Raw genomic sequence first — 27,124 nt, 5'->3', positions numbered from 1 at the left:
ATACCTAAAACTAGCTCCGAAAGCCCCAAAGGGAAGAGAGGAGGTTTCAGGAAGGAAGAAAGAACTAAAGTTTATATAAAATCACCTTTCAGAACCTCAGGACGCCCCAAAACCAACCAAGTGCTTCTTTTTTTTTGGCAGAGTAGCCACTGTTCTATCGTAGGGAAAACGCAATAGTCAAATCTGCGCACAGCAAGATCCCACAAACAACAATGAGATAAACGACCAGCTGCAACGGGTGACCCTTGGCAGCAACCTGGAGACTTGCTTTAAAATCAATACAAAAATGAAGGTAGGAAAGATCAGAGACTTCCTGCTGGTCTCGGACAGAGCTGAGGATTCGGTCCACAGCAGGGGGCAGTTCGTGTCCGGCCGAGTGATCCTGGACGTCCGGGCAGCCGTCAAAGTTAGGTCGCTGCAGATCTGCGCCAAGGGAATGGCTTCGGTTCACTGGCTGGAGAGCAGGAGTGTCGGGATGAACACCGTGTACTCCGACTACAGCTCGTACGAAACCTACTTCAAGAAGAGGCAGCAGCCAATTCGAGGTCAGTCCGGTACCGATTTATACTCTTAATGTGTGTGTGTGTGTGTGTGTGTGTGTGTGAGAAAGAGAAAGCTCCTTTTGAACGAGTGTGAGTGTGAGTGTGTCTTGTAAATGTGGCACTCGTGCGCCACGTTCGTTGAGTGGACACTGGAGGGGAGGTGGGGCGATTCCTCTTAAAATCGAGCTGTGGGATCCTGCTGTGTGTAATTTGTTGTATTTCGGCTGGAACACGGGCTTGAGTTGGAAACAAACAATCAGCAGAGAAACTATTGGAATCGTCTTAAACTGTCTGGTGTTTAGTAAACAGCCCTGATAAAGCAGGAGATTCTCTCCCATTTGTACACGCCAAGTTTCACTCCTTTTGATTTAAATTGTCACCTATTATCTTAAAAGCAAATTAAATCCAGCTCGATGTGTTAAAAGGTCTGTCTCGCACTCATTTTGATCTCAAATCTTACTCCTGGCATTTCCCATACTGACAGCTCAAACACAGCCACGAATGTACGTGTACACACACACACACACATCTCACGTACCAACTCAATATCCATATGTGTACACACTTACATGCACATGCGCACACACACAATTTCAATGTTCCTGTGTGCATATGGAGCCACTCGCACTGACACACACACACACACACACACAATCTTGCACACACCTTCACGTGTGCTCACAATTACACACATGCACTCAAACACTTTCCATTCTGTTGTGCAGGAAATATTCCCTGATATAACCCGAACAAATAGTGACATAGGGAAAGCATGGAGACTATGACTGTCCTATTATTTAAACCTTATCCTTCATGCTCAAATGCATACAGGCACCTCCCCTCAAGACTAAACCCAACAATATTTACACTCTGCAGAGTGATTCCTTCACCCCCCACTCCGACCTCTTGCATTTCAATAGGATTTAACTGCTGGTCAGAGGGAGCTGCTCTTTCACAACCCCAGTACCTGTGCACAGAGATGTGATTTGGTTACAACAGTACGAGCGAGATTGCTGATCTCCAAAATATCCTCAGGGCAGCTACTTTATAAAGTTATAGTGTTGGATTGGCCATCTCCCATTACGAGGGGCACTGGCCCGTTCTGGGTAGTGCCATTTTTGCTCAGCGAGGAAGGATGGGCTGCCATGATGCCATGGCAAGTGTCGGAGTGGGTAGCACTCTCCCCTCTGAGTCAGAAGGTCGTGGGTTCCAAACCCCACTCCAGAGACTCGAGCACGAAATCTAGGCTGAGATTCCCAGTGCCAGTACTGAGGGAGTGCTGCACTGTCGGAGATGCCGTCTTTCGGATGAGACGTTAAACCCAGACCTCGTCTGCCCTCTCAGGTGGATGTAAAAGGTCCCATGGCACACTTTGAAGAAAAGTGGGGGAATTCTCCCCGGTGCCAATATTTATCCCTTAACCAGCATCTAAAACAGATTATCTAATCATTGCTGTTTGTGGGATCTTGCTGTGCACAAATTGGCTGCTGCATTTCCTACATTACAACAGTGACTACACTTCAAAAAGTACTTCATTGGCTGTAAAGCATTTTGGGATGTCCTGAAATCGTGACAGGCGCTATATAAATGCACTTTCTGTTGGGCTGAGTTGCCGGTTTTGTTCCGTGTTTTGCGGTAATGAGATTGACCTCACCGCATTGCGTATTTGAAAACCTGCCTTATTTGAGCCCCTGTTCAGGATCTGGCCTCCCCTAATCCCCTCCGTCACAAGAACCACCTACTTCCAACCTCCCGCCTCTGCCCCATAACTCGGCTCGTCTGCTGCTGAAACCCTCATCCACTGCCGTCGCCACCTCCGGTCTCTCTCATCCTCCATAAACCCCAGCTCGTGCAAAACTGCTGCTCCATATCCTAACTCGCACCAAGTCCCGTTCACCCATCACCCCCTGTCCTCGCTGACCTACGTTGGCTCCCGGTCCCACAACACCACAAATTAAAAATTCTCATCCTTATGTTTAAATTTCTCATGGCCTCGCCCCTCTCTTTCTCTGTGACCTCATCCAGTGTTACAACCGCTCCCTCCGAACCCTCTCTCCCTCTGACTCTGGCTTAATGTGCAACCCCCAACCCTTCTCCCCACCATTGGCAGCCATGCCTTCAGCTGCCTAGGCCTGATGCTCTGTAGTGGGTACAGTGGTGTAGTGGTTATATTACTGGACTAATGATCCAGAGTTCAAATCCCACCAGAGCAGTTTGAGAATTTGAATCCAGTTTTAAAAAATCTGGAAATAAAAAAAACTGGTCTCAGTAAAAGTGACCGTCAAGCCATCGGATTGTCGTAAAAACCCAACTGGTTTCACTAATGTCCCTTCAGGGAAGGAAACCTGCCGTCCTTACCCGGACTGGGCCTCTGTGTGTCTCCAGTCCCTACGTCAATGTGGTTGACTCTTAACCGCCCTCTGAAGTGATCTAGCAAACCAGTCAGTTGTATCAAATAATAAATGGACTGCAGCAGTTCAAGGAGGCGGCTCACTAACATGTCCTCAGGGCAACTAGGGATGGGCAATAAATGCTGGTCATGCCAGCAATGCCCACATCCCAAGAATTATTAATAAAAATAAATTCCCTCCCTAAACCTCTTCACTTCTATCTCCTTTTAAGACTCCTCCTGAAAACCCACCTTTTGGTCCCCCTCCTTTGCCCATGTATTGTTTTTATTGTTTATGCCTCTGTGAAGCTCCTTCTATGTTAAAGAGGCTCTATAAACGCAAGTTGTTGTTGTTAAGGACATTTTTACCGAATACTTTTCAAAGCCTCCGAGGATAGATTTTTGGTGCCGGGGCACACGTTGAGCACTTAAGATCTGGAAACTTCCGTGGCCCCCGCCTGACCTTCGCATCCAAACTCCCAGAATGCAGCCCCAGCGTACGGCGCTCCTGGCGGGGAGCACCGATTGGTCAAATCTACCCTCTCTCTCTGGTTTTTGACTCCGGTTGGACGTATTCCTGGAGGTTTCATCACTTGACCTCCCACATCCAACTGCCCCGCCTCCACACTCCGCCATTGACCACCCAACGGAGGGTCTTCCCCATGGCCAATTGGAAAGCAAACAGACTCTTGATTACCCGATTGGATGATTCTTGATCATCAGCCAAAGAGCCTTTTTTTTTTGCCCCATCACCAATATTTTTTATAACTAATAAATGGGGAAAAAAAACCACTTTTTTTTGATGCTCTGTGATTTTTTTTTCTCCCTGGGTGTTGCTTGCAGCAGTGGCTAGGAGATTAATCTTTAAATCCTGGAGGTAAGCAACCCTTAAATTCACTTCCCTCTTCCTGCTCCATCAACACCAGGCTGCTTCTGGGGCGGGTTACTGAAGGAGAAATGATGCATGGCTGCAGATCTCAGACTAGAATGCGGGGAGGTTTTCTGGCTGCAATCCGCGCCTGCGTGTTTATCTCTCCCTGTTTAACAGGCCTGAGGCGAATGAGGGAGTTGGCCTGGGCTCCTGCTTCTGGTTGCTATCCAGTGCCCTCTGCTGGAAAGTGCTTGGGGATTGATAGATATTTGAACACAGAATGAGGCCCATTCACAGCATCTGATCATAAGGTCAACTCGTGAGAACACTACATCAGTACCCGCCTTGTGCTGGGGTCTCTGTGGTAAATTTACATGTGCGCCTGTGAAATTTCTGGTATAAATCAGCTGGATCACAGCAAATTAATCTAATCTCCCCTCACAGATCAAGGTTGGGTTAGCTTTTGGCTCAGGTAAGCTTGAAAGAAAGAAAGAATTTGCATTTTTGTAGCACCTTTCACCACCTCAGGATGTCCCAATGCACTTTACAGCCAATCAAGTACTTTTTTGAAGTGTAGTCACTGTTGTAATGTAGGGAAATGCGGGAGCCAATTTGCACACAGCAAGATCCCATGAACATCAATGTGATAATGACCAGTTAATCTGTTTTAGATGTTGGTTGAAGGATAAATATTGGCCCAGAACACCGGGGAAAAATCCCCATCTCTTTTTTTCCAAGTATGAAAACTTGTACAACCACCTGAGAGGGCAGACGGGCCCTCGGCTTTTGGCCTCATCTGAAACACGGCACCTCTGACAGTGCAGCACTCCCTCAGTACTGCTGTAGCATGTCAAAAGTTGACGCAATTGTTGGAAAATCTCATCCGAAAGACGTGGAGGGCGAAAGAATTGGGAGAACCGTTTGCTTTTGGTCGGTTTGAGGGAGAGCAGTCGGTGTCACATCCGATGCGATGATTTCACTGGCACAGGACACAATGAGAACGACTTCATCGTAATTTGTTCTTGCTTGTAGGCCTTTCTTTACAAAAAAAAAATTGCCCATTTTTCATGAAGATACTGTCCAGAGATCGATACCATGACCCTGGAACATGGCATTGAACTGAAGGTCACTCCCCCTTTTTATATGTGCTAGTGGCCTCAGGTGTGACGTGGTGAGGTTAGGGAGCAGTCCCTGTTTGCACTGCGAGGGGGCAAAGTCCCTCGAGTTCACACCCGCAGAGACAGCAGGGCAGGCAGTGATTGCGGCTAGCATTCCAGTGGTGTTTATCCCCACCCCCCCCCACTCCTTCTCTTTCCCCCCCCAGGGTCCCTACAGACTGCCAGCTCAAGCAAGTGTGGGTGGAGAGTTGGTTAGAGTTTTTAGAGTGGTTTGGCGTCAGCTGTAGTTCAGTGGGCAGCACTCTCCTCTCTGAGTCAGAAGGTCGTGGGTTCAAATCCCACTCCAGAGACTTGAGCACAAAACGCAGGCTGACACTTCCAGTGCAGTGCTGAGGGAGTGCTGCACCGTCGGAGGTGCCGTCTTTCAGATGAGATGTTAAACCGAGGCTTCGTCTGCGCTCTCGGGTTTAAAAGATCCCGCAGCACTATTCGAAGAGGAGCAGGTGTCCTGGTCAATATCTACCCCTCAACCAGCATCACTAACAAACAGATTATTTGGTCATTTAGTTCATTGCTGTTTGTGGGATCATACTGTGTGCAAATTGGCTGCAATGTGTTTCGTACATTACAACAGTGACTACACTTCAAAAGTACTTAATTGGCTGTAAATGCTTTGGGAAGTCCTGTGGTTGTGAAAGGTGCTATATAAATGCAAGTTCTTTATTTCTGTAATCGAATGCCAGCCCCTGAGCTAGTGGATCACTATGGCAACAACAGTGGCAGTGAGTCCTCACTTACTTCATCATTGAGATTGGAGCTACATTTAGCACTGAAAGACTGAACTTGCATTTATACAGCGCCTTTCACAACCTCGGGACGTCCCAAAGCACTTCACAGCCAAGGAAGTGCTTTTGAAATATAGTCACTGTTGTAATGTAGGAAACACAGCAGCCAATTTGCGCACAGCAAGATCCCACAAGCAGCAATGTGGTAATGAGCAGATCATCTGATTTTTTTTTAAGTGATGTTAGTTGAGGGATGAATGTTGGCCCAGGACACGGGGGGGGGGGGGGGGGGGGGAAACTCCCCTGCTCTTCTTCAAACAAGTGCCATGGGATCTTTTACATCCACCTAAGAGGGAAATAGGAAATGCAATGCCAAATTGGGGGGAGGGGGAAATATTTAATACAAAAGAAGAATACGTCAAAATGCAAGAGGACATTAATAAATTTGTAGAATGGGTGTGTAATTGGCAAATGAATTTCAATGTAGATAAGTGTGAGGTGGTGCATTTTGGTGGGAAGAATAAGGAGGCCACACAATGCTTGGATAATAAGGGTCTAAATGGGGTAGAGGAGCGGAGGGATCTGGGGGTACAGATACACAAATCACTAAAAGTAGTGACGCAAGTTAATAAGGCCATAAAAAAAGGTAAATCAAGCACTGGGGTTCATTTCTAAAGGGATAAAATTGAAAAGAAAATGTTATGTTAAACTTGGCAGCCATGCCTTCAGCTGTCTAGGCCTTAAGCTCTGGAATTCCCTCCCTAAAACTCTCTACCTCTCTCCTCCTTTTTAAGGCGCTGCTTAAAACCTACCTCTTTGACCAAGCTTTTGGTCACCTGTCCTGATATCTCCTTATGTGGCTCGGTGTCAAATTTTGTTTGATAATCGCTCCTGTGAAGCGCCTTGTTTTACTACATTAAAGATGCTATATAAATGCATGTTGTTGTTATAGAAACTTGGTTAGACCACACTTGGAGTATTGTGCACAGTTCTGATCTCTATTATAGAAAGGATATAGAGGCATAGGAGAGGGTGCAAAAAAGATTCACAAGGAGGATAGCAGAACTGAGCGGATATACTTACCAGAAAAGGCTGGGGCTCTTTTGTCTAGAAAAGAGAAGGCTGAGGGGTGACCTGATGGAGGTCTTTAAGATAATTATAGGGTTTGATAGGGTAGACATAGAGAAGATGTTTCCACTTGTGGGGGAGACCAGAACTAGAGGTGATAAATATAAGATAGTCACTAATAAATCCAATAGGGAATTCAGGAGAAACTTCTTCATCCAGAGAGTGGTTAGAATGTGGAACTCGCTACAAGGAGTAGTTGAGGTGAATAACAGAGATGCATTTAAGGGGAAGCTGGATAAACACATGAGGGAGAAAGGAATAGAAGGATATGCTGATAGGGTGAGATGAAGTAAGGTGAGAGGAGGCTCGTGTGGAGCATAAACACTGGCACAGACCAGTTGAGCCGAATGATCTGTTTCTGTGCTGTAGTTTCGATGTAACTCAATATAAAAGATTGAGTGTCCCACCCCCAAGTATATACAAATATTGCGGGACGTGACTTTCTGAGTCGGGCGGTGTCAGAACATTCCTGATAGAGTTAAGGACGTCATTGAAAAGAATCAAATTGTGTTCAGGCCAAGTTTGTAACAACACTGACAGTATTATTCTGCTTTGACACTTACAGTTTCGATGCCATAAAAACATCTTTTTGAATTAAGTCACCAATAATTGTCTGCAGGCTGAAATCATCCCTCAGAAAAGTTGCAATTTATAGATCCTATTTAAACAGTTATGATCCCTATACATTACATCATTTTTGAGCATTTCTTTGTTTTTCTGTAATTAAATTTGAAAATGCAGTGCACAAGTTACGTATAAATACAGAGCAACAAATTATATGCTACATCTTTTATTGCAAATTACTAAAGTTTATAAATTTAGTTAATCCGACAGATTCCCTCCCCCCCCCAAAAAAAAAATTAATTCTTTATTTAGTGTGGGATAAGTACCATTTTAAACTCGCATTTTGTTTTTGCAAAATATGCAAACATTCGTTTTATTCAATTTGCATATTTCCTGTTAAAAACGTGCAGCAAATGTTATTGCCACCTTACTATTCAGATGGATCTATTAATAAGACGAGTCGATTGCGCTTACGTTTTATATGTTTTAATACTGTACCCGGAAGAGAAGTGACCAATAGCACGCTGAGAACTGGGGCCTTTTGTAAAATGCAACAGGCGGTTGCCGTGGCGACGGTCGGTGATTGACAGGCTTGGGAGCCCTGGGCATTTCTTCCAATTTAAGGTGGAACTCTATCTTTAAGGTCGCTTCCTGCAAAACCATAGACTGAATTGTTACAGGGAAGAAAATTAAACATGATTAATGCAATTTTTCATGCCACAAAGGTTCAAAGCTTTTCTGGCCTCTTGGCCTCCTTCCAAGCTTTTAAATATTTATTAAAGTTGTATTACCAACATCTTTTTGCACAGACAGTTGTTTGAAAGAAAGATAATTTATACAGCGTCTTTCACAACCTCAGGACGTCCCAAAGCGCTTTACAGCCAATGAAGTACTTTTGAAATGTAATCACGGTTGTAATGTAGGAAACGCGGCAGACAAATTGTGCACAGCAAGATCCCACAAACAGCAATGTGATAAGGAGCAGATAATCTGTTTTTTTTAGTGATGTTGTTTGAGGGGTAAATATTGGTCAGGGCTCCGGGGAGAACTCCCCTGCTCTTCTTCAAAATAGCGGCATGGGATCTTTTACGTCCACATGAGAGGGCAGATAGTGCCTCGGTTTATTGTCTCATCCAAAAGACGGCACCTCTGACAATCGGCATTCCCATCAATACTGCACTGAAGTGTCATTCATGCCTCAGAGTGTGGGTTGAATCCATAACCTTCTGACCCAGAGGCAAAGGTGCTACCAACTAAAGCAAGCTGATTCAGGTGGGTGTGCAGTTGAATGAACGTCAAGGATCAAGCTCGACAAAGATGCCCTCCATGGCTGAATAGCATTCAGGCTGTAACACGAAGAGCCAGTTCGGCAAGGCTCCAGAGGGAACCCAGTGTGTCTAGAACTCGATCCCAGCAAGAAGACAACAGCTTGGGCAGGGGGAGATGAAAATGTGTGAATCTGAATTTAAATATAAATTAGTATGACATCTTACCATCTCCCTAAATCTCTCCGCCTCTCCTTTTAAGATGCTCCTTAAAAACCCACCTTTTTGACCAAGCTTTTGGTCACCTGTCCTAATATCTCCTTATGTGGCTCAGTGTCAAATTTTGTTTGATAATCGCTCCTGCGAAGCGCCTTGGGATGTTTGACTGCATTAAAGGCGCTATATAAATGCAGGTGGTTGTAATTTCATCTCCCTCTCTCACATCATTCTCATGGCGTGCTGGCTGCGGGTAATGATGGTGCCTGTGAGGTCTTGCATAGAATGGCTTGTTTACCAGATTGTAGGTGTGATTGAGCTGTGTGCAGAATTTACAGTTGTTAATGCAGGATCCTTTCACTGGACTCACCAAAAACCCATTATAAAAATGGAGAGCGGCAATCTCTCTCTCTCTCTCTCTCTGAACAGTAGGAACCCCATTCATATTTTCTCTGTCTCCCGCTCGCGCTCTGCCCATCTGTGCCTCCCACTGGATTGTGGCCGTTGTGTAGTGAGTTTGGACGAGGACACACTGCCACATCACTATAATGGTCAAACATCTCGGCACACAAAATGACTGCCTCATTCATGTACCAATATCATCATCTTCGCCATGAATTGGGTACCTGTTTCTCAGGCCATTTTTTTAAAAAAAGCAAACCAAGCACTAGGGTTCACTTCTAGAGGGATAGAATTGAAAAGAAGGGAAGTTATATTAAACTAGTATCGAACCTTGGTTAGACCACACTTGGAGTACTCTGAACAATTCTGGTCTCCGTATTATAAAAAGGATATAGAGGCACTGGAGAAGATGCAAAAAGGATTCACAAGGGTGATACCAGAACTGCGAGGTTTTAGCTATCAGGAAAGGCTGAATCTCTTTTCTCTGGAAAAGAGAAGATTGAGGGGTGACCTGATAGAGATCTTTAAGATTATGAAAGGATTTGATAGGGTCGATGTAGAAAAGATGTTTCCACTTGAGGGGGAGACCAGAACTAGAGGCCATAATAAGATAGTCACTAATAAATCCAATAGGGAATTCAGGAGAAACTTCTTTACCCAGAGAGTGGTGAGAATGTGGAACTCGCTCCCACAAGGAGTAGTTGAGGTGAATAGTGTAGATACATTTAAGGGGAAGCCAGAAACACCTGAGGGAGAAAGGAATAGAAGGATGTGCCGATAGGGTGAGATGAAGTAGGGAGGGAGGAGGCTCGTGTGGAGCATAAACACCGGCAGGGACCTGTTGGGCCGAATGGCCTGCTTCTGTGCTGTAAATTCTATGAACATTTGAATCATAGTCATGGGTCACCCTGAAGGAGTCTACAATATAGCTGTCTCTCGAGTTTAAATTGTAGCAAGTGCTGTGTTGATCTGTACACGGTGTGCAGTAAATCAACACGGGAATCATTCTGCTCTCAGAACAGTTCTGGTTATAGTCTTATGGCTGATTTCCTGTAAATTCTGCTGCTCAGCCACTGTCAGTAACCCTGGGGAGCACCAGCAGTGTGGGACACCCATCAGGATTCAAAAAGAGTAGGGAAGAAAAGGAGCAGTGGCTTGGTGACACCAAGTTTGGATTTTAAAAGCCTAAAGATAGATTTTTGTTAGATAAGGGTTACGGAACCAAGGCGGGTAGATGGAGTCAAGATACAGATCAGACATGATCTCATTGAGTGGCAGAATGTAAAGCTAATTGCTGAGCAGCATGATAACCATTTAAACTGTGGTGTGAGATCCACAGTTAAATTAACAGCCCCCGACTCAACAACACGTATAAAGAAAGAACAAGCTTGCATTTATATCATGCTTTTCACGACCTCAAGACATCCCAAAGAACTTTACAGCCAATGAAATACTTTTGAAGTCTAGTCATTGTTGTAATGTAGGAATTGTGGCAGCCAAATTACACACAGCAAGATCCCACAAACAGCAATGTGATAACTTGGATGAGTGCAGCTCCAACAACACCTAAGAAGCTCGACACCATCCAAGATAAAGCAGCCCGCTTGATTGGCACCCCATCCACCACCCTAAACATTCACTCCCTTCACCACCGGCGCACAGTGGCTTCAGTGTGTACCATCCACAGGATGCACTGCAGCAACTCGCCAAGGCTTCTTCGACAGCACCTCCCAAACCCGCGACCTCTACCACCTAGAAGGACTAGAGCAGCAGGCACATGGGAACAACACCACCTGCACATTCCCCTCCAAGTCACACACCATCCCGACTTGGAAATATATCGCCGTTCCTTCATCGTCGCTGGGTCAAAATCCTGGAACTCCCTTCCTAACAGCGCTGTGGGAGAACCGTCATCACACGGACTGCAGCGGTTCAAGAAGGCAGCTCGCCACCACCTTCTCAAGGGCAATTAGGGATGGGCAATAAATGCTGGCCTCGCCAGCGACGCCCACATCCCATGAACGAATAAATTTTTAAAAACTGACCTGATAATTTTTTTTTAGTGATGTTGGTTGGGGGATAAATGTTGGCTGCAGGACAATGGGGAGAACTCCCCTGCTCTTCTTCGAAATAGTGGCTGTGGGATCTTTTCTGTCTACCTGAGAGGGTAGAAAGGGCCTCCGCTTAACGTCTCATCTGAAAGACGGCACCTCTGACAGTGCAGCACTCCCTCAGTCCTGGCACTGGGAGTGTCGGCCTAGATTTTTTTTGTTTGCTCAAGTCTCTAGAGTGGGTCTTGAACCCACGACCTTCTGACTCGGAGGTGAGAGTGCTACCCACTGACTCAAGTTGGGATACAGGTTCCATGAGCACCTCACTCGAGTAGCCATTTTTCATGAGAGAGAATAAACATTGAACATATTGTCAACAGACTGTTGTACAGTCATAGTTGACTTGATCCTGATGTCGCCCATTGTATACATCGAGAATCAACATCGAAACTACAGCACAGAAACTGCTCATTCAGCCCAACAGGTCCATGCTGGTGTTTATGCTCCACACGAGCCTCCTCCCTCCTTTCTTCATCTCACCCTATCAACATAACCTTCTATTCCTTTCTCCCTCATATGTTTATCTTGCTTCCCCTTAAATGCTATCTATGCTATTCACCTCAACCACTCCTTGTGGTAGCGAGTTGCACTCTCTGATAAAGAAGTTTCTCCTGTACTTTCCAGCTGGAGTCACTAGATGTTAATCAGGAGCACGAACCCTGGCTAATTTGCCCACCCCACCTCCTGTTCTGTATGGGTCAAAACATTTACACTAATCTTTGGGGAGGGGGGAATAAAATCAGTCTTTAACATGTTGGAATAGCATCTTTTTATATCTCTTGCGCATCCCCGATTTCCATCACCTCACCATTGGCGGCCGTGCTTTCAGCTGTCTAGGCCTTAAGCTCTGGAATTCCCTCCCTAAACCTCTCCGCCTCTCTACCTCTCTCTCCTCCTTTTTAAGACGCTCCTTAAAACCTACCTCTTTGACCAAGCTTCCTGTCCTAATATCTCCTTATTTGGCTCAGTGTCAAATTTTGTTTGATAATCGCTCCTGTGAAGCGCCTTGGGACGTTTTACTATGTTAAAGGCGCTATATAAATGCAAGTTATTATATAAAAACCTCAAGCAGTTGCACATCCAACCACCACCAGATGGCACCAGCGTTCTCCTCCTGACTTGGAACAAATTAAAAAGTTAACAAAGACACACTTGCATTGACTCAGCATCTCACTGCAAGGTCCCAAAGTGCTTCACCTACAATGAATTACTTTGCAGTGCAGTCTCTGTTGCCATGTAGGCGAACGTAGGCAGCCATTTCGTGCACAGTAAGATCCCACAAACATGTCTCCCCAAACCACTGGAACAGGCTGACAGAGCCTCAGTTTAATGTCTCATCTGAAAGGCAAATTTCATTGAATATAGGTCATTCAGAAAAAAAATGTAATTGAAAAAATGACACCATATTGCATTGTTGGTGATTTAAAAGGCTGACATTTTAAAGAAATTAATAGCATTTTTTTGAAGTGAGTAAAATTACCAGTGAAATGTGGCAGTCTTTTGACTCAAACTAATGCTGTCTGTAAATAGCTTGTGTTACAAAAGAGGACAAAAACGACTGAGAGAATTTGATTAGCAAGGAGACCAGGAATCGCTCTCAAAAGAACCTTGGTCGTGGAAATGTAATGTGTATTTTTAGTTACAGAACCTGACCTGTTGACACTGCTTTAAAATCGGGAATAGAAGGTCTGCAAGCAAAATATTTGTTTTAAAACACTGTAAATATTCCCTTGAACTGCCTTTTTAGAATAATATTTGCGCTGAATTGTCTCAAGTAAAAAAAAAAATTTTTTTAGATTTTAGTATTTGAAATTAATAATAAACTTGGAAGGGAAAACATCCCTTCTGTGTCGCGTTTTAAAGTTAAGTTTGACTTTATTTAGTGGGTAAAGGGAATTTGCAGTCGGTTTAGAGAAAGGGGATAAAAGTTTGGGAACATTTACAAAAGTTGGGGCACTTTCCTCGAAGTTGTTTATCTGGCGCTCGGTGCTCCTCAGTTTTTTTTTAAAAAAAAATGTGTGTCCTTGTTTTTTTTTTCTCCTGCTTGCTGGAATCTCTCGTGATGTTTTCCTTCCAATAGGCGGAGAGATTTATGTCTTTAAAGCCTAACCCCGGGCTTCCACTCAACCCCGTTCCCTTTCCAGCCTTTTCAAAAAAAACAAGCGAGGTGGGGACAGCCGGGCCCGGGCGCATGCGCGGGGCCACTTGTTTTTCTCTCCCTGGGAGCTGTCAATCAAGCCTGAGGTTAAGTCCCGCCTTCCCGTCGTGCTGCAATTGGGCGGGTTGGAGGACGGCGCGCACGGCCATTGGTCGGCCGCGCCTGTCAATCTCCGGCACGGCTGCAGACTCAGCTGAGAGGCTATTTAAAGGGACAGACACACCAGCTGAGCACAGGCTTGTTTTATTTTGTTGCTGTTGCTGCAGCATTGATTGTTTTCGAAGTGCAATCGCAGACTTTTTGAGTCGGCAGCTTTTAATTTTTTTTTTAAATTTTAAAAAAAAAAGATGATTCTGGACAAGTTGAAGAGGTTTTCAATGGTCTTCGACAGCCCAGACCCCAGCTCAGTGCCAGTCTACAGCACTGGGGACGATGTGTCGGGAAAAGTTATCCTGGAGCTGAGTTGTGCGATGAAAATACAGTCCCTGAAGTTGCACACCGAGGGCTACGCTAAAGTGCACTGGACCGAGTCCAGAAGCGCTGGTTCCAGCACGGCTTACACCCAGAATTACAGCGATGAAGTGGAGTATTACAACAAGAGGGTGAATCTCCTCCAACTGGGTCAGTGTCCCATAGCCACATGTATTTATTGCTCAGTGACACTTGCTTGGGACGCTTTGAGAAGAGAGGGCATACAATTGACCATGAAAGGGGAGGGGGAGAGGATCTAATTGGAAAGCTCTTTGAAAGAGTTGTTTAAAAAGGGAGAAAGAGATAGACCGAGTAATTACAGGCCAGTCAGTCTAATCTCAGTGATGGGCAAATTATTGGAATCGATTCTGAGACAGCATAAATTGTTATTTAGAAAGGTATGGGTTAATCAAGGACAGTCAGCATGGATTTGTTAAGGGAAGGTCGTGTCTAACTAACTTGATTGAATTTTTAGAGCAGGTAACAAGGAGGGTCGATGAGGATAACTCATTTGATGCAGTATACATGGATTTTAGCAAGGCTTTTGACATGACAGACTGGTCAAAAAAGTAAAAGCCCATGGGATCCAATGGAAAGTGGCTAGTTGGATCCAAAATTGGCTTAGTGGCAGAAAGCAAAGGGTAATGGTCGACGGGTGTGTTTGCAACTGGAAGGCTGTTTCCAGTGGGGTCCCGCAGGGCTCAGTACTTGGTCCCTTGCTTTTTGTGGTATAAACGATTTGGACTTTAATGTGGGGGGCATGATCAAGAAGTTTGCAGATGATACAAAAATTGGCCGTGTGGTTAATAGTGAGGAGGAGGAAAGCTGTAGACTGCAGGAGGATATCAATGGACTGGTCAAGTGGCAGAAAAGTGGCAAATGGAATTCAATCCAGAGAAGTGTGAGGTAATGCATTTGGGGAGGGCAAACAAGGCAAGGGAGTACACAATAAATGGGAGGATACTGAGAGGTGTAGAGGAACAGAGGGACCTTGTAGTGCATGTCCACAGATCCCTGAAGGTAGCAGGACAGGTAGATAAGGTGGTTAAAAAGGCATACGGGATACTTTCCTTTTATTAGCCGAGGCATAGAATATAAGAGCAGGGAGGTTATGCTGGAACTGTATAAAACATTGGTTATGCCACAGCTTGAGTAATGTGTACAGTTCTGGTCACCACATTACAGGAAAGAGGTGATTGCACTAGAGAGGGTGCAGAGGAGATTTACAAGGATGTTGCCGGGACTGGAGAATTTTAGCTATGAGAAAAGATGGAATAGGCTGGGGTTGTTTTCTTTGGAACAAAGAAGGCTGAGGGTGGTGGGGGTCTGGAACTCACTGCTTGAAAGGGTGGTAGAGGCAGAAACCCATTTAAAAAGTACTTGGATGTGCACTTGAAGTGCCGTTACCTACAGGGCTATGGACCAAGTGCTGGAAAGTGGGATTAAGCTGGATAGCTCTTTTTCGGCCGACATGGACACGATGGAAAGAATGGCCTCCTTCTGTGCCGTAACGTTCTGTGATTCTATGAAGAGCCGGCACTGGCAAGATGGGCTGAATGGCCGCCTTCTGTGCCGTATCATTCTATGAAGTTTCAAGGCAAGGAGGGGCAGGGGGCACAGTCTGAGGGTACAAACTACCAGTTTGAAACCAGGGCAGTAAAGGCCACTTCTCCACTGCCCTGGCTTTCGTGCTGGTTGATGCTGTTTGATTGCCAGTGTATTCCTATAAAGATCCACTGATTCCTGGTGTTCAGTCAGTGTCATCGGTGTGATACTGATGCTTTTACAGTAGTTACTTTCTGTTTTCAGAGGTTATTGTAAGTTTCAGTTCCATTTTGACATGCTAGTTGGTGAACCTGCCGTTCTTTAAAAAAAATAGCGTGTGTTTGTGTGTTTTTCCTTTGAGGTAGTATTGTTTGTTCGTGGACTATTATTGTCTGAGCTGATTGAGACTCAGGAAGACTGGAATTGAAGCAATTGTGAAATGAGGTTCTGAGTCTATCAGTGTTTCACTGGGAGACTGGTTGCTGCAGTTTTGTGTTTTCTTGATGCTTTTGCCACAGTGAGATGTCACTTTTATTGTTTAAACATCTATTTTAAATTTTTAAAAGCGCATAAAGACGAGTCACTCGCCTCTCTCGCTGGGCTGTTCGTCAAACCATCCCAGAAACTCTGTTTTCACTCTGCACACTGGCTCATTTCAACCAATGGTGTTCCTCACTGTGCTTTAAACCCCCGTCCAAGTTTGAATAGGAGGGAGGGCAGTCTGGAAGTTTATAAAGGTGCAAACTGCACGTCAAGGGGCTTTTTTTAAAAAAAAAACATTTTAATTAAATAATAGTGAACTTTTATTTCTCCACTTGTGATCCTGAACCTTTGGTTTTATTGTTGATTTTAAGCTCCACCAGAATGAATATTCAAGAGCCCCAAATCAAGGTTGGCCTCTTTCTCTCTTTCTTTCTTTCTTTCTTTTCTCTCTCGCTCTCTTTCTCTCTCCAGCAGAGTTTGATTTTGGACTGGGCAAAGGTGGGGAGGAGAAGGGAGGGGGGAGCAGAAGATGCTGGAAACAATCAACTGGTCAGGCAGTATCAGCAGAGAGAGGAAAGTGTCGACATTTCAGCTGTAACCATTGGTCAGAGCTGATTCTACAGATGAACAGCTTCTCAGGAGGAGCAAAGTGAGGGAAAGGGGAAGAGAGACATGAGAAAAAGAATGAAAAATATTAGTGGTGATCTTGGACTGTCAATCTCCTAATCAATAAGGACTTTGAGGCAACGAATTTTAACTTATCTTATTGTCCTATAAAATCCCAATATTCCCACCATTCATAATATGAGAACCTTGGCGCACTTTGATCGAGATCTTAAAGGATCCTGCAGAATCTTTTGCCCAGTTTGCTTTCTGGAGTTGAGAAAAACTAATCCTCGTATTTAGGTAGAGTTCTCCCATCGAAATACTCCCAGCCCTGCACGTACTGGATTAACTTTGGTATTGGTGCCGTAGGTAAAGGCTTATCTTTGTAGGTATGAAGAATCGGGGAAGGGAACAGTTTGTTTCTGTACTCGAGCAACAAGTAGGGACATGCCAAGGATTTTGTTTTTTCTTTCACTTTGGCAATTAGTCATTGTGTTTCACCAAGAAAGGGGGAGAGAGCAGGCAAATTAATAATAGTCAAGGGGCCATTGGCTGATGGGCCAAAACCTCATATCTGTTCAAGCCCTGGTTCATAACGGGATCAGGGGCACAGCTAAAATCAGTCTACAAATAACAAAGCTGAAGGACAGTGTTTTTTATTACTATTTAATTTACCCCTTTTTTGCTCTCCTTTTCCATTCTACTCCCTCGCTTGGTGCAGAGAGTCTCAGGGTGTTCACGTCAGGCTGTTAATCAGTCCTACGGATCCTTTCACTGCTGCAATGCAAAAGCGTGAAGATACGAAAACAATAACATCGCCAGCCCGTCAGACTGTTAGGCAGCCCTGCGAATTCTCGCACTATTTCATGCTATTCTCTCCAAGGGGCAGAGCGTGAAGATACAAAAACAAACAAAGGAGCTAATTTGAGTTTACAGTTTCATGTCACGCATCCGCCAACTTTTCCGATCTGAATGAGTTGAGTGAGGAGAGGGAGATTTCACTTGGGCTGTTGTCACTTTCAGTCTGTTTTGATACCACAAGCTCGCCCTGTGAATGATTAAAGGCCCAGTTGCCATTTGATTGTGGTGGTTTTTGATTAACCTGGAATGAAGTTAATAGTAATCATGGGTAAATAATGACACGCCCTGCACACAATATAGGAACAGGAGGAGGCCATTCAGCCCCTCAAGCTTATTCCGCCATTCAGTTAGATCATGGTTGATCTGCACCTTAACTCCCATTTACCTGCCTTGGTTCTGTAACCCTTAATACCCTTACCTAACAAAAATCTATCAATCTCAGTTTTGAAATTTTCAATTGACCCCCAGCCTCAAGGTGGGAGTTCCAGATTTCCACTCCCCTTTGTGTGAAGTGCTTCCTGACATCACCCCTGAACGGCCTAGCTCTAATTTTAAGGTTATTCCCCCTTGATCTAGCCTCCCCACCAGAGGAAATAATTTCTCTCCATCTACAACACAACCAACAACACCGGACTGAATCCCACTGCCATCCAGGGTTTGGCAAATAGTCAGAATTTACTAGAATCAAAGCCCTGCATCCCTGACTCACACGCTAACTGCTGTAACAATCCTCTCTCCTCCAACCTCTCTCTTATCGATCCCATCGGTGTCCCTCAGAACATTGCAACCTCTTAAGCTCTGATTCCCTCGTCCTAGGCACTCCCCTGTGTTGAAACTGGGACTTGTCTCACCGTCTCTTACTCTTAACTCGTGCTCAGCACCTTTTTAGAACCACTCTCCTCCCTCGGCCTGCCCTTCCTTCCACTGGCTTCGAGAACCCAAAACTTGGAGTCGCCTAACTGATACTCCCTGACTCCGTGTCATCTTCTCCGTAAAGCTTCCTTTGCAGCCTGCTGCCCTTTCACCTGGTTTCCTGTTGTTAATACCTCTGTTTACATGCATGGGATTTGCAGCTGACTCACCACCCGACCATGTCGTTGCCACTCGGGCTGAGGACAGCACTTGGAATTGTTCGGTCCACTGCATTTTGGTTTTATCTTGCAGCGGGCCAATGACCTTCACTCCCTGTGGAATGTGGGTGGCTAACCATCCTGGACTTTCCAATAGCGCTGACCCGCCAAGAGTCCTAAGGTCGTCGAATCTCTTGTTTTTTTTTAAAAAAAGGAAAACAACTTGCAATTGTTCAGTTGCTGGTGGGACCCACCTTTATTAACTTATCCTGTGGGTGGAGATTTTTAAATTTAGTTTTAAGGAGGGAGTTGGGAGCTTTGGTCTGCTGTAAATGGAGCCCCACAATTTCTTTTAATTACATCAGCCTCGCTGTTGCTACAACAACCCAACGTGACAAGGGACAGACAAGCTCAAAAATGTCCTTGTTTGAATGAGGCAAGGCACCTTTCTTTAGCATGAGCCCCTGTGACATCTAACGGGGGGAGGAGGGTGGGGGAGACGTGTGTTTATTGATGATCTCGCCACATCAAATTGGATTTCCATTAAGATGAGGTTAAATAACTGGAGATTGTAGCTGGTTACAATAGGCAGTCTAACTCCACACAGGCTCTCTCATTTCTCTCTCCTCCTCATATCTAATTGGACAAAAACAAAATTGCGGTGTTAAATTTTAAGTTATGATTTCTGATTGTGACGTTGTACAATATCCAGTAACTGCCTAGTGGTGGGTGCATTGCAAAGGAAAGAACTTGCATTTATCCAGTGCCATTCACAACCTCAGGACATTGCTTCACAGCCAATGATGTACTTTTTGAAGTGTAGTCACTGTTGTGATGTAGGAAATGTGGCAGCCAATTTGCGCACAGCAAGATCCCACAAACAACAATGAGGATAAACGACCAGATAATCTGTTTTTAGTGATGTCGGTTGAGGGATAAATATTGGCCCAGGACACCGGGGAGAACTCCCCTGAGCTGCTTTGAAATATGGGATCCTTTACGTCCACCTGAGAGGGCAGACAGGGCCTCGGTTTAACGTCTCATTTGAAAGACGGCACCTCCAACAGTGCAGCGCTCCCTCAGTACTGCACTGGGAGGGTCAGCCTGGATTATGTGCTCAAGTCTCTGGAGTGGGGCTCGAACCCCCGACCTTCACGAGGGAAGAGTGTTGTGGAGGGGATGTTTCCTTATGACTAGGAGCTTGTGTGACCACGAAATGGGGTGGGGTCGTACTGAACCAGTGCATGTGGTGATAACATGTGACGTGCAATTTATTTATTTTGTTATTAAGTCGTCCGCCTTTCCCTCTGCCTCTCTCCTCGCTGTGAGATAGTCTCTGCGGCAGTGTCGTTTTCTGAGCTTCGGCACGGTGATATTGAACACGTGAGCCATTGTTTTTAACGGCTTGTCTCTTCGTTTTCAGATAACGGTGATATCACCATCCTCCAGGCCGGCAGACACGAGTTCCCGTTCAGCTTCCAGCTTCCTGAAGAGTGAGTATCCTAACTCTTCACGGGTGTAGAGATTTCCTAGACTGATTGATTGAGGGCCATTGCTTCCCTGCAGAGCCACTCTTTAGATCCTTGGACATCTACATCTCTATTGTTGATGGTTGGGGAGGAGGCATGTCCATGCTTTAACCCAAAAGATATCCAAGACCCTTGACTTATTCCAGTCATTTGGCCCCTATCAAATTTCCCTATTGCCTTCCGGGCAAATGCAACTTGGCAATATTAGGATTGAGCTGTCTGGGCAAAGGCCTGCGGGACACCAAGATTGAAGAGAGTTGGGAGACAGCACGAGATCAGTTAAGGAAGAACAATTAGGTGACACCAAGCTTGGGTTTTGAAACCCTGTAGATTGTCGGAGAAAGGAAAGACCTAGGCTGGTGAGGAGGTCCTTGGGAAGAGTAGGAGGGGATGCGATGAGTGAGGATGAAGGGAAGCGGAAGAGTGTGTGGGATGTAGCAGATGAAGCGTGGGAGATGTTTCCCATTTAGTCCCCCCAAGCCAGAAGCAAACCCTGTTCTAGAAAATGTTTCCATTTAATAATCCTCAAATTGTATTTTTTAATGGGTTTTGTGTTTCCTGCTCCTTCCTCGCCTTCATGTAGGAACCTGGTGACTTCATTCGAGGGGAAGCATGGAAGTGTGCGGTATTGGGTCAAAGCCAAGCTTCACCGGCCATGGGCTACTGTCAAGAAAATCAAACGGGAGTTCACGGTGATCGAGCCTATTGATATCAACACTCCCTCATTGCTGGTAAGAGACTCCCCATCATTAGCTTCTCAACTGTGGGGATCCAGGGACTGCAGGAAAATGTGTGTATCTTGCCTTTATCTCAAGGGGGCTGGAATACAAATAGGGTGGAAGTTATGTTACAGCTGTATAAAGCTCCCATCTGGAATACTGCGTTCAGTTCTGGGCACAGCGCCTCAGGAAAGATATATTGGGTTTTGGAGGGGGTGCAGCGCAGATTCAGTAGAATGACACCGGGGCTAAAAGGGTTAAATTATGAGGACAGGTTGCATAGTGGAGATGTGAGGATGGGTCAATGTTCCGTCATTTTCTTCCAATTCCCTCTGGTGATCGAGGAGTGTCCGTACACAACTTGCTCTCTCGAGTGTTTAAATGGGTGGTTGGAGTCCATGAGAGGGTAGATTGTACTGGGGTTTGTGTCAGGATTGGGATTGATGAGGTGATTGGCCTTTTCTCGTTCTCTGTTCCTTTTTAAGGTTCTCTCCTTTTCTCCCACTAGGCTCCCCAGGCAGGTACGAAGGAGAAGCTGGCTCGTGTCTGGTACTGTAACCTGGGCCACGTGTCTCTGACAGCAAAAATTGACCGGAAAGGCTACACACCAGGTAACAGAATTTTCACAAAACGTCCTTTATTAGTAAAGAAAGAACTTGCATTTATATAGCGCCTTTCATAACCTCAGGATGTCCCAAAGCGCTTTACAGCCAATGAAGTACTTTTTGAAGTATAGTCATTGATGTAATGTAGGAAACGCAACAGCCAATTTGCGCACAGTAAGATCCCACAGACACCAATGAGATGATGACCAGATCATTTCAATCGTGTCATGGAATCTTTCATGCCCACCTGAGAGGGCAGACGGCACCTCGGTCTCATCCGATAAATGGCACCTCCGACACTGCAGCTCTCCCTCAGTACAACACTGGGAGTGTGAGCCTGGTTAATGTGCTCAAGTCTCTGGAGTGGGACTCAAACCCATGACTTTCTGACTGTGGTGAGAGTGCTACCCACTGAGCCACTGAAGAGAGGCTTTTTATTCCAATGGTGCTAAACAGTCTGCACAAGAATTGGCTTTGAGCCTCTTCCCCCACTGCACAGGGACCGCACGCCCTCCAGCCCCTCTTCATGAGTGACCTTATATAGTTAATGTCGGCAAGTTATTCAACCGGGGTGTGGCGTCATAGCTGAGTCCCAAACCTGTCCTTTTGATGTCCACCTACTCGCATGCACTGTCTGGCTGAGCTGGTGATCAGGAGTGCGAATGTGTGTTTCCCACCAGGCGAGTTAGGTTAAAGTTACCCCCCAATGAGTGTGTGTGACAGACTGTGTCGCTAACTCTTGCTGTGTTTCCCCAGGTGAGGTGATCCCCATTTTCGCTGAGGTCGACAATTGCTGCTCCCGCACGGTGATGCCCAAAGCGGCCATCGTCCAGATGCAGTCCTTCATCGCCAGGGGGACAATGAAGCAGAAGAAGTCGGTGGTGGCCACCCTGCAGGGGGAGGGGGTCGCCCCCCGCAAGAGGGGGTCATGGCACGGTCGGCCCCTGAAGATCCCGCCCGTGTCCCCCTCGCTGCTGCAGTGCCGGGTGATTCGGGTGGAGTACGCACTACGGGTAAGGGCCTCGAGTTAGTTTCTGATATTATGGGGAAGAGAGAGAGAAGGAGTGGGGACGGAGGGGAAAAAGAGAGAGAGAGAGAAGCAGGAGTGGGGGAAGAGAGAGAGAGAGAGAGAGAGAGAGAGAGAAGCAGGAGTGGGGGAAGAGAGAGAGAGAGAGAAAAGCAGGAGTGGGGGAAGAGAGAGAGAGAGAGAGAGAGAGAAGCAGGAGTGGGGGAAGAGAGAGAGAGAGAGAGAGAGAGAGAGAAGCAGGAGTGGGGGAAGAGAGAGAGAGAGAGAGAGAGAGAGAGAGAAGCAGGAGTGGGGGAAGAGAGAGAGAGAGAGAAAAGCAGGAATGGGGGAAGAGAGAGAGAGAGAGAGAGAAGCAGGAGTGGGGGAAGAGAGAGAGAGAGAGAGAAGCAGGAGTGGGGGAAGAGAGAGAGAGAAGCAGGAGTGGGGGAAGAGAGAGAGAGAGAAGCAGGAGTGGGGGAAGAGAGAGAGAGAGAAGCAGGAGTGGGGGAAGAGAGAGAGAGAGAGAGAGAGAGAGAGGCAGGAGTGGGGGAAGAGAGAGAGAGAGAGAGAGAGAGAGAGAGAAGCAGGAGTGGGGGAAGAGAGAGAGAGAGAGAGAAGCAGGAGTGGGGGAAGAGAGAGAGAAAGAGAGAGAGAGAGAGAGAAGCAGGAGTGGGGGAAGAGAGAGAGAGAGAGAGAGAGAAGCAGGAGTGGGGGAAGAGAGAGAGAGAGAGAGAGAAGCAGGAGTGGGGGAAGAGAGAGAGAGAGAGAGAGAGCAGCGGGGGGAGGGAAGAGAGAAAGCAAGAGGAGGAGGAGGGGGGGAGGGGGAAGAGAGTGAGCGAGGTTGGGGGAGAGATTGGAGGAAAGAGCGAGAGGAGGAATAAATTATTTTCTTTCCCTCTCTGCCTGAGGCTTTTTGTAATTGGTGGAATCATTTTATTTGACCATCACAGGTTTATGTTGAAATCCCTGGGACTTCCAAACTGTCCCTAGAGCTGCCCCTGGTTATCGGCACGATTCCCCTGCATCCATTTGGCAGCCGATCGTCCAGCGTGGGGAGCCAGTACAGTATGGAGATCGACTGGCTACGCATCGCTCTCCCAGAGAGACCGGAGCGTAAGTATCCGACCACCTCCTTCTCATCCCAGTGTCGCACGTAAAACTATTGCACCAGTATCTTAGTACTGAGACTCCGCGTTCGTAGAACCCTGAACTGTGGGCATCCAGGGACTGCAGGAAAATGTGTGTAATGTTACCTTTACCTCCAGGGGGCTGGAATACAAGGGGGAGGAAGTTATATTCAGTTGTATAAAGCTTTTGGTCAGACTTTATCTGGAGTACTTTGTTCAGTTCTGAGCACCGCACCTCAGGAGGGATATATTGGCATTGGAGGGGGGGCAGCGCAGATTCACCAGGATGATACCGGGGCTAAACAGGTTAAATTATGAGGACAGGTTGCATAGACTTGCATACAGAAGAATAAGGGGTGATCTAATTAAGGTGATTAAAGGAGTTGATAGGGAGAATAACCTTAAAATTAGAGCTAGGCCGTTTAGGGGTGATGTCAGGAAGCACTTCACACAAAGGGGAGTGGAAATCTGGAACTTTTTTTTTTCTCTTCCCCCCCCCCCCCCCCCCCCCCTCCGCCCCCAATTAAAAAGCTGTTGAGGCTGGGGCTCAATTGAAAATTTCAGAACTGTGGTTGATAGATTTTTGTTAGCCAAGGGAATTAAGGGATATGGAACCAAGGCGGATAAATGGAATTAAGATACAGATCAGCCATGATCCAATTGGATGGTGGAACAGGTTCGAGGGGCTGAATGGCCTCCTCCTGTTCCTGTGGGAATGAGGGTGAGGGGGTTAGCTACCCCTTTTAATGCAGCAGTGGTCCTTTTATAAATCACCTTCAAAGCTTCATCACCAACCTCTGCGTCCCTGGCTCCCAGTCATCCCTCGCTGTGAGAGAGTTCAGTTCCTTTTAGACTTGCTGGATGTTTTGTTTTTATTGTTATTTCCCTCTCCTCCCTTCCAGATGTGTCTTAACGTCGGTCTGATTCTATTTCAGCTCCCCCCGATTACTCGGAGGTGGTGACCGAGGAACAAGCCGAACGGGTTGACCCCAGCCTATCCATTCCGGAGGATGGGGAGGAGTTGGGAGGTTCTCTGGAGCGCTCCTTCTTTGTGTATGTGCAGGAGTTCCGATATCGTCCCCCACCCATTTATTCCGAGGTAGGACCTGGGAAGGCTTGCTTTTCTTATTTTAATTCTAAAGTGTCGTTACCTCTTTTGTGAAACAATCTCCGCCTGGCCAGCGCGCTCTCACACGGGGGTTTTTTTTTTCCTCTCAGATTGACCCCCACCCTCAGAGATCGGACATGCGTCGCCGCTGTATGACCTGCTGAAGAATCCACCGCGACATGCAAAAAAAAAAGAAGAAAGATTATTAAAAAAACACGCAAACTGCCTTAAGGGCCTTGGGGCACTTTCCTGGGCGTCTTGAGAGCAAATTCAGGATGTTGCTGTCTGAAGAGGATCAGGGCCAATCCTCGTAAAGGGGAGGGAGAATGTCCTTGTCGAGACGGTATGAGACGGATTGGGATCTTCACCCACCTTTATTGCCTCTTACCGTACTGTTTTACCAGTCTCCTTTTGAGGCTCTGTTCTGCCGAACTTGGCGCTGAAATGCATCTCGCTGAACCGTTCAGTGCTGCCTTCTTTTTGGGACGGCAATGGGCAGAAGTGGCAGTGATGGAATGCCATGAAGCCGGGCGAGGGAGGGAGGACGGGTGAGGGGCTGTCTGCGGATTGGCTGCTCCACCCCCTCCTAAAGACTGAGGTTGGCATTTGGCATTCACCTTGCCAGAGCTTGCTGCTGATCTGCTTTGCGCCTCCAACGTGTATAAATGGGATACGGTACGCACCGGAGAAGAGGGCACACGTGCCGGGGTGGGGGGGGAGGGGGAGGGTGGGAGTAGGGGGGTGCGCTCGAGAGTGTGTCTGCCTTGGTGTCATCTGCCGTGTGTGTTCAAGAACTCGGGCGGGTTAAGGAGAATTGGGGGCGGGTTTACATTGCCACACAAATCCTGCCAGATTTGCTCCCTTGCTCTGCGTGCACCGTACGTCTCCCTTAAAGTTGTGATTCCATAATCTGTACTACGGTTACAACCCAATAAAAAATGCCTCCCTCGAGAGGGATGGGGTGCCCAACAGAAGTCAAAACATTGGTGGGTGTGAGTGTCATCGGGACAGAGAAGTTTTAAAGCCGAGTTTAAAAAGTTGAAAGGAAATGTCCGTTAACAATTCCTCCGTACAATCAATCCCCTTCGACCCAACCCTCCAGTCCAAATTCCAAAAGCCCCTCTTGAGTCAAATATCTTGACTGGGGCAGTGGGGTGAAGGGTTACCCAGAACATCTTAAGCTGAGCATATTTATCATGTAAAGATGAGTTCTTTTTAGAGCCATGATCAATAACTATGTATTTATATTGTGCCTTTTATGTTTTTTTTTAAAAAGAAAATGTCCCAGATAGGCATAAGGAAAAATGGACAGTGAACCAGGAAGGGAGAGATTAGAACAGGTGATTGGTTGAAGAAATGGGTTTTGAGAAGGTTCTTAAAAGGAGAGGGGTGGAGAGGCAGAGAGGATTTTGGGAGGGAATTCTAGAGGGTAATAGGAGTGGTCGCACCAGATACAGAAAGTATTGATGCCTAATAGTGACTGAACGCCATGGTAACGGTGATTCATGCGTCATGAAAGCGGGACCTGCAAAACTGTAATGATTTAGATTTCTGGTTTCTTTCTCAGTGTCTCCGTTAACACATTAAGGGTCTTCATTGTAAATAATGTGTAATGGGACATGTAAGGTGAGAGAAATGGAGGACAAGACTGTGTTAATAAACTGGCCTTCTCCAGTACAGTGGAGTTAGGCCTGTAACCTGACTAGGCCTCCTGTTGCCTTTAGAAGAGGAGGGGCTTCCTCTTGGAGCATTTACTCCAGTAATTCAGCAAAGAGACTGAGATACGTTGATATTTTACATTGATCTTTGACCTGTATCTTGCCTACTTTTAAAAGATAATTCTTGAACGTCTGCGATTATAACTTGTAGCGATGGGTTTGATGCTCCAGTGTGGGCACACAGTGAGGTGGCGTAGGGTTGCCAACCCTCCAGGATTGTCCTGTAATCTCCAGGAATTAAAGATTAATCTCTGGGAAACTGCTACGAGCAAAAACCCAGAGAAAAATCATGGACTTTTTAAAAAAAAAATCGTGTGTTTTTTTTCATTTTCTTTGAACATTTATTAGTTATAAAAAATATTGGAGATGGGATTAAAAATGGCCGACAGTCCAGCATAATCCAATCAGGTAATGAAGAGGCTGCTCGCTTTCCAATTGGCCGTGGGGAGGATGGACATGTCCAATGGCGGGAGAGTGGGGGCGGGGCAGTTGGAGGAGAGGTCGTGTGATGAAACCTCCAGGAATACGTCCAACCAGAGTTGGCAACCCCAGGTGGGGAAGAGAGTTACAGGAAATGTTTCCAGTTATCATCTGGAAGAAGATTGAAAATAAATATGTCTTCCATTTTTGTATAAAATCCTATACATTTTTCAGACCTCTTACTATTCAGTTTTAAAAAAAGATATTTTTGTATTTTTTTCTTTATAATAAAGTATGATGAGATTTC

The 27,124-nt window shown here is 46.0% G+C and overlaps 1 protein-coding gene across 2 annotated transcripts; it reads left to right on the top strand.

Annotated features, from left to right (window-relative positions):
- On the top strand, window positions 1–27,124 carry arrdc2 (arrestin domain containing 2). Of its 2 annotated transcripts, none has more exons than XM_067968538.1 (8): window positions 1–545; window positions 20,009–20,078; window positions 20,698–20,845; window positions 21,342–21,444; window positions 22,195–22,451; window positions 23,395–23,557; window positions 24,507–24,670; window positions 24,790–27,124. In XM_067968538.1, exons 1-8 carry the CDS (start codon window positions 287–289, stop codon window positions 24,841–24,843), a joined length of 1,218 nt encoding a protein of 405 aa, XP_067824639.1. In that variant the 5' UTR covers window positions 1–286; the 3' UTR covers window positions 24,844–27,124. The 2 variants fall into 2 exon arrangements, with proteins under 2 accessions (XP_067824639.1, XP_067824638.1); XM_067968537.1 differs by lacking the exon at window positions 1–545 and adding an exon at window positions 13,788–14,170.

The sequence above is a fragment of the Heptranchias perlo genome, chromosome 29 (assembly GCF_035084215.1).
Source record: "Heptranchias perlo isolate sHepPer1 chromosome 29, sHepPer1.hap1, whole genome shotgun sequence".
NCBI lineage: Eukaryota > Metazoa > Chordata > Chondrichthyes > Hexanchiformes > Hexanchidae > Heptranchias > Heptranchias perlo.
This window is presented reverse-complemented; position numbering and strand designations above follow the sequence as displayed.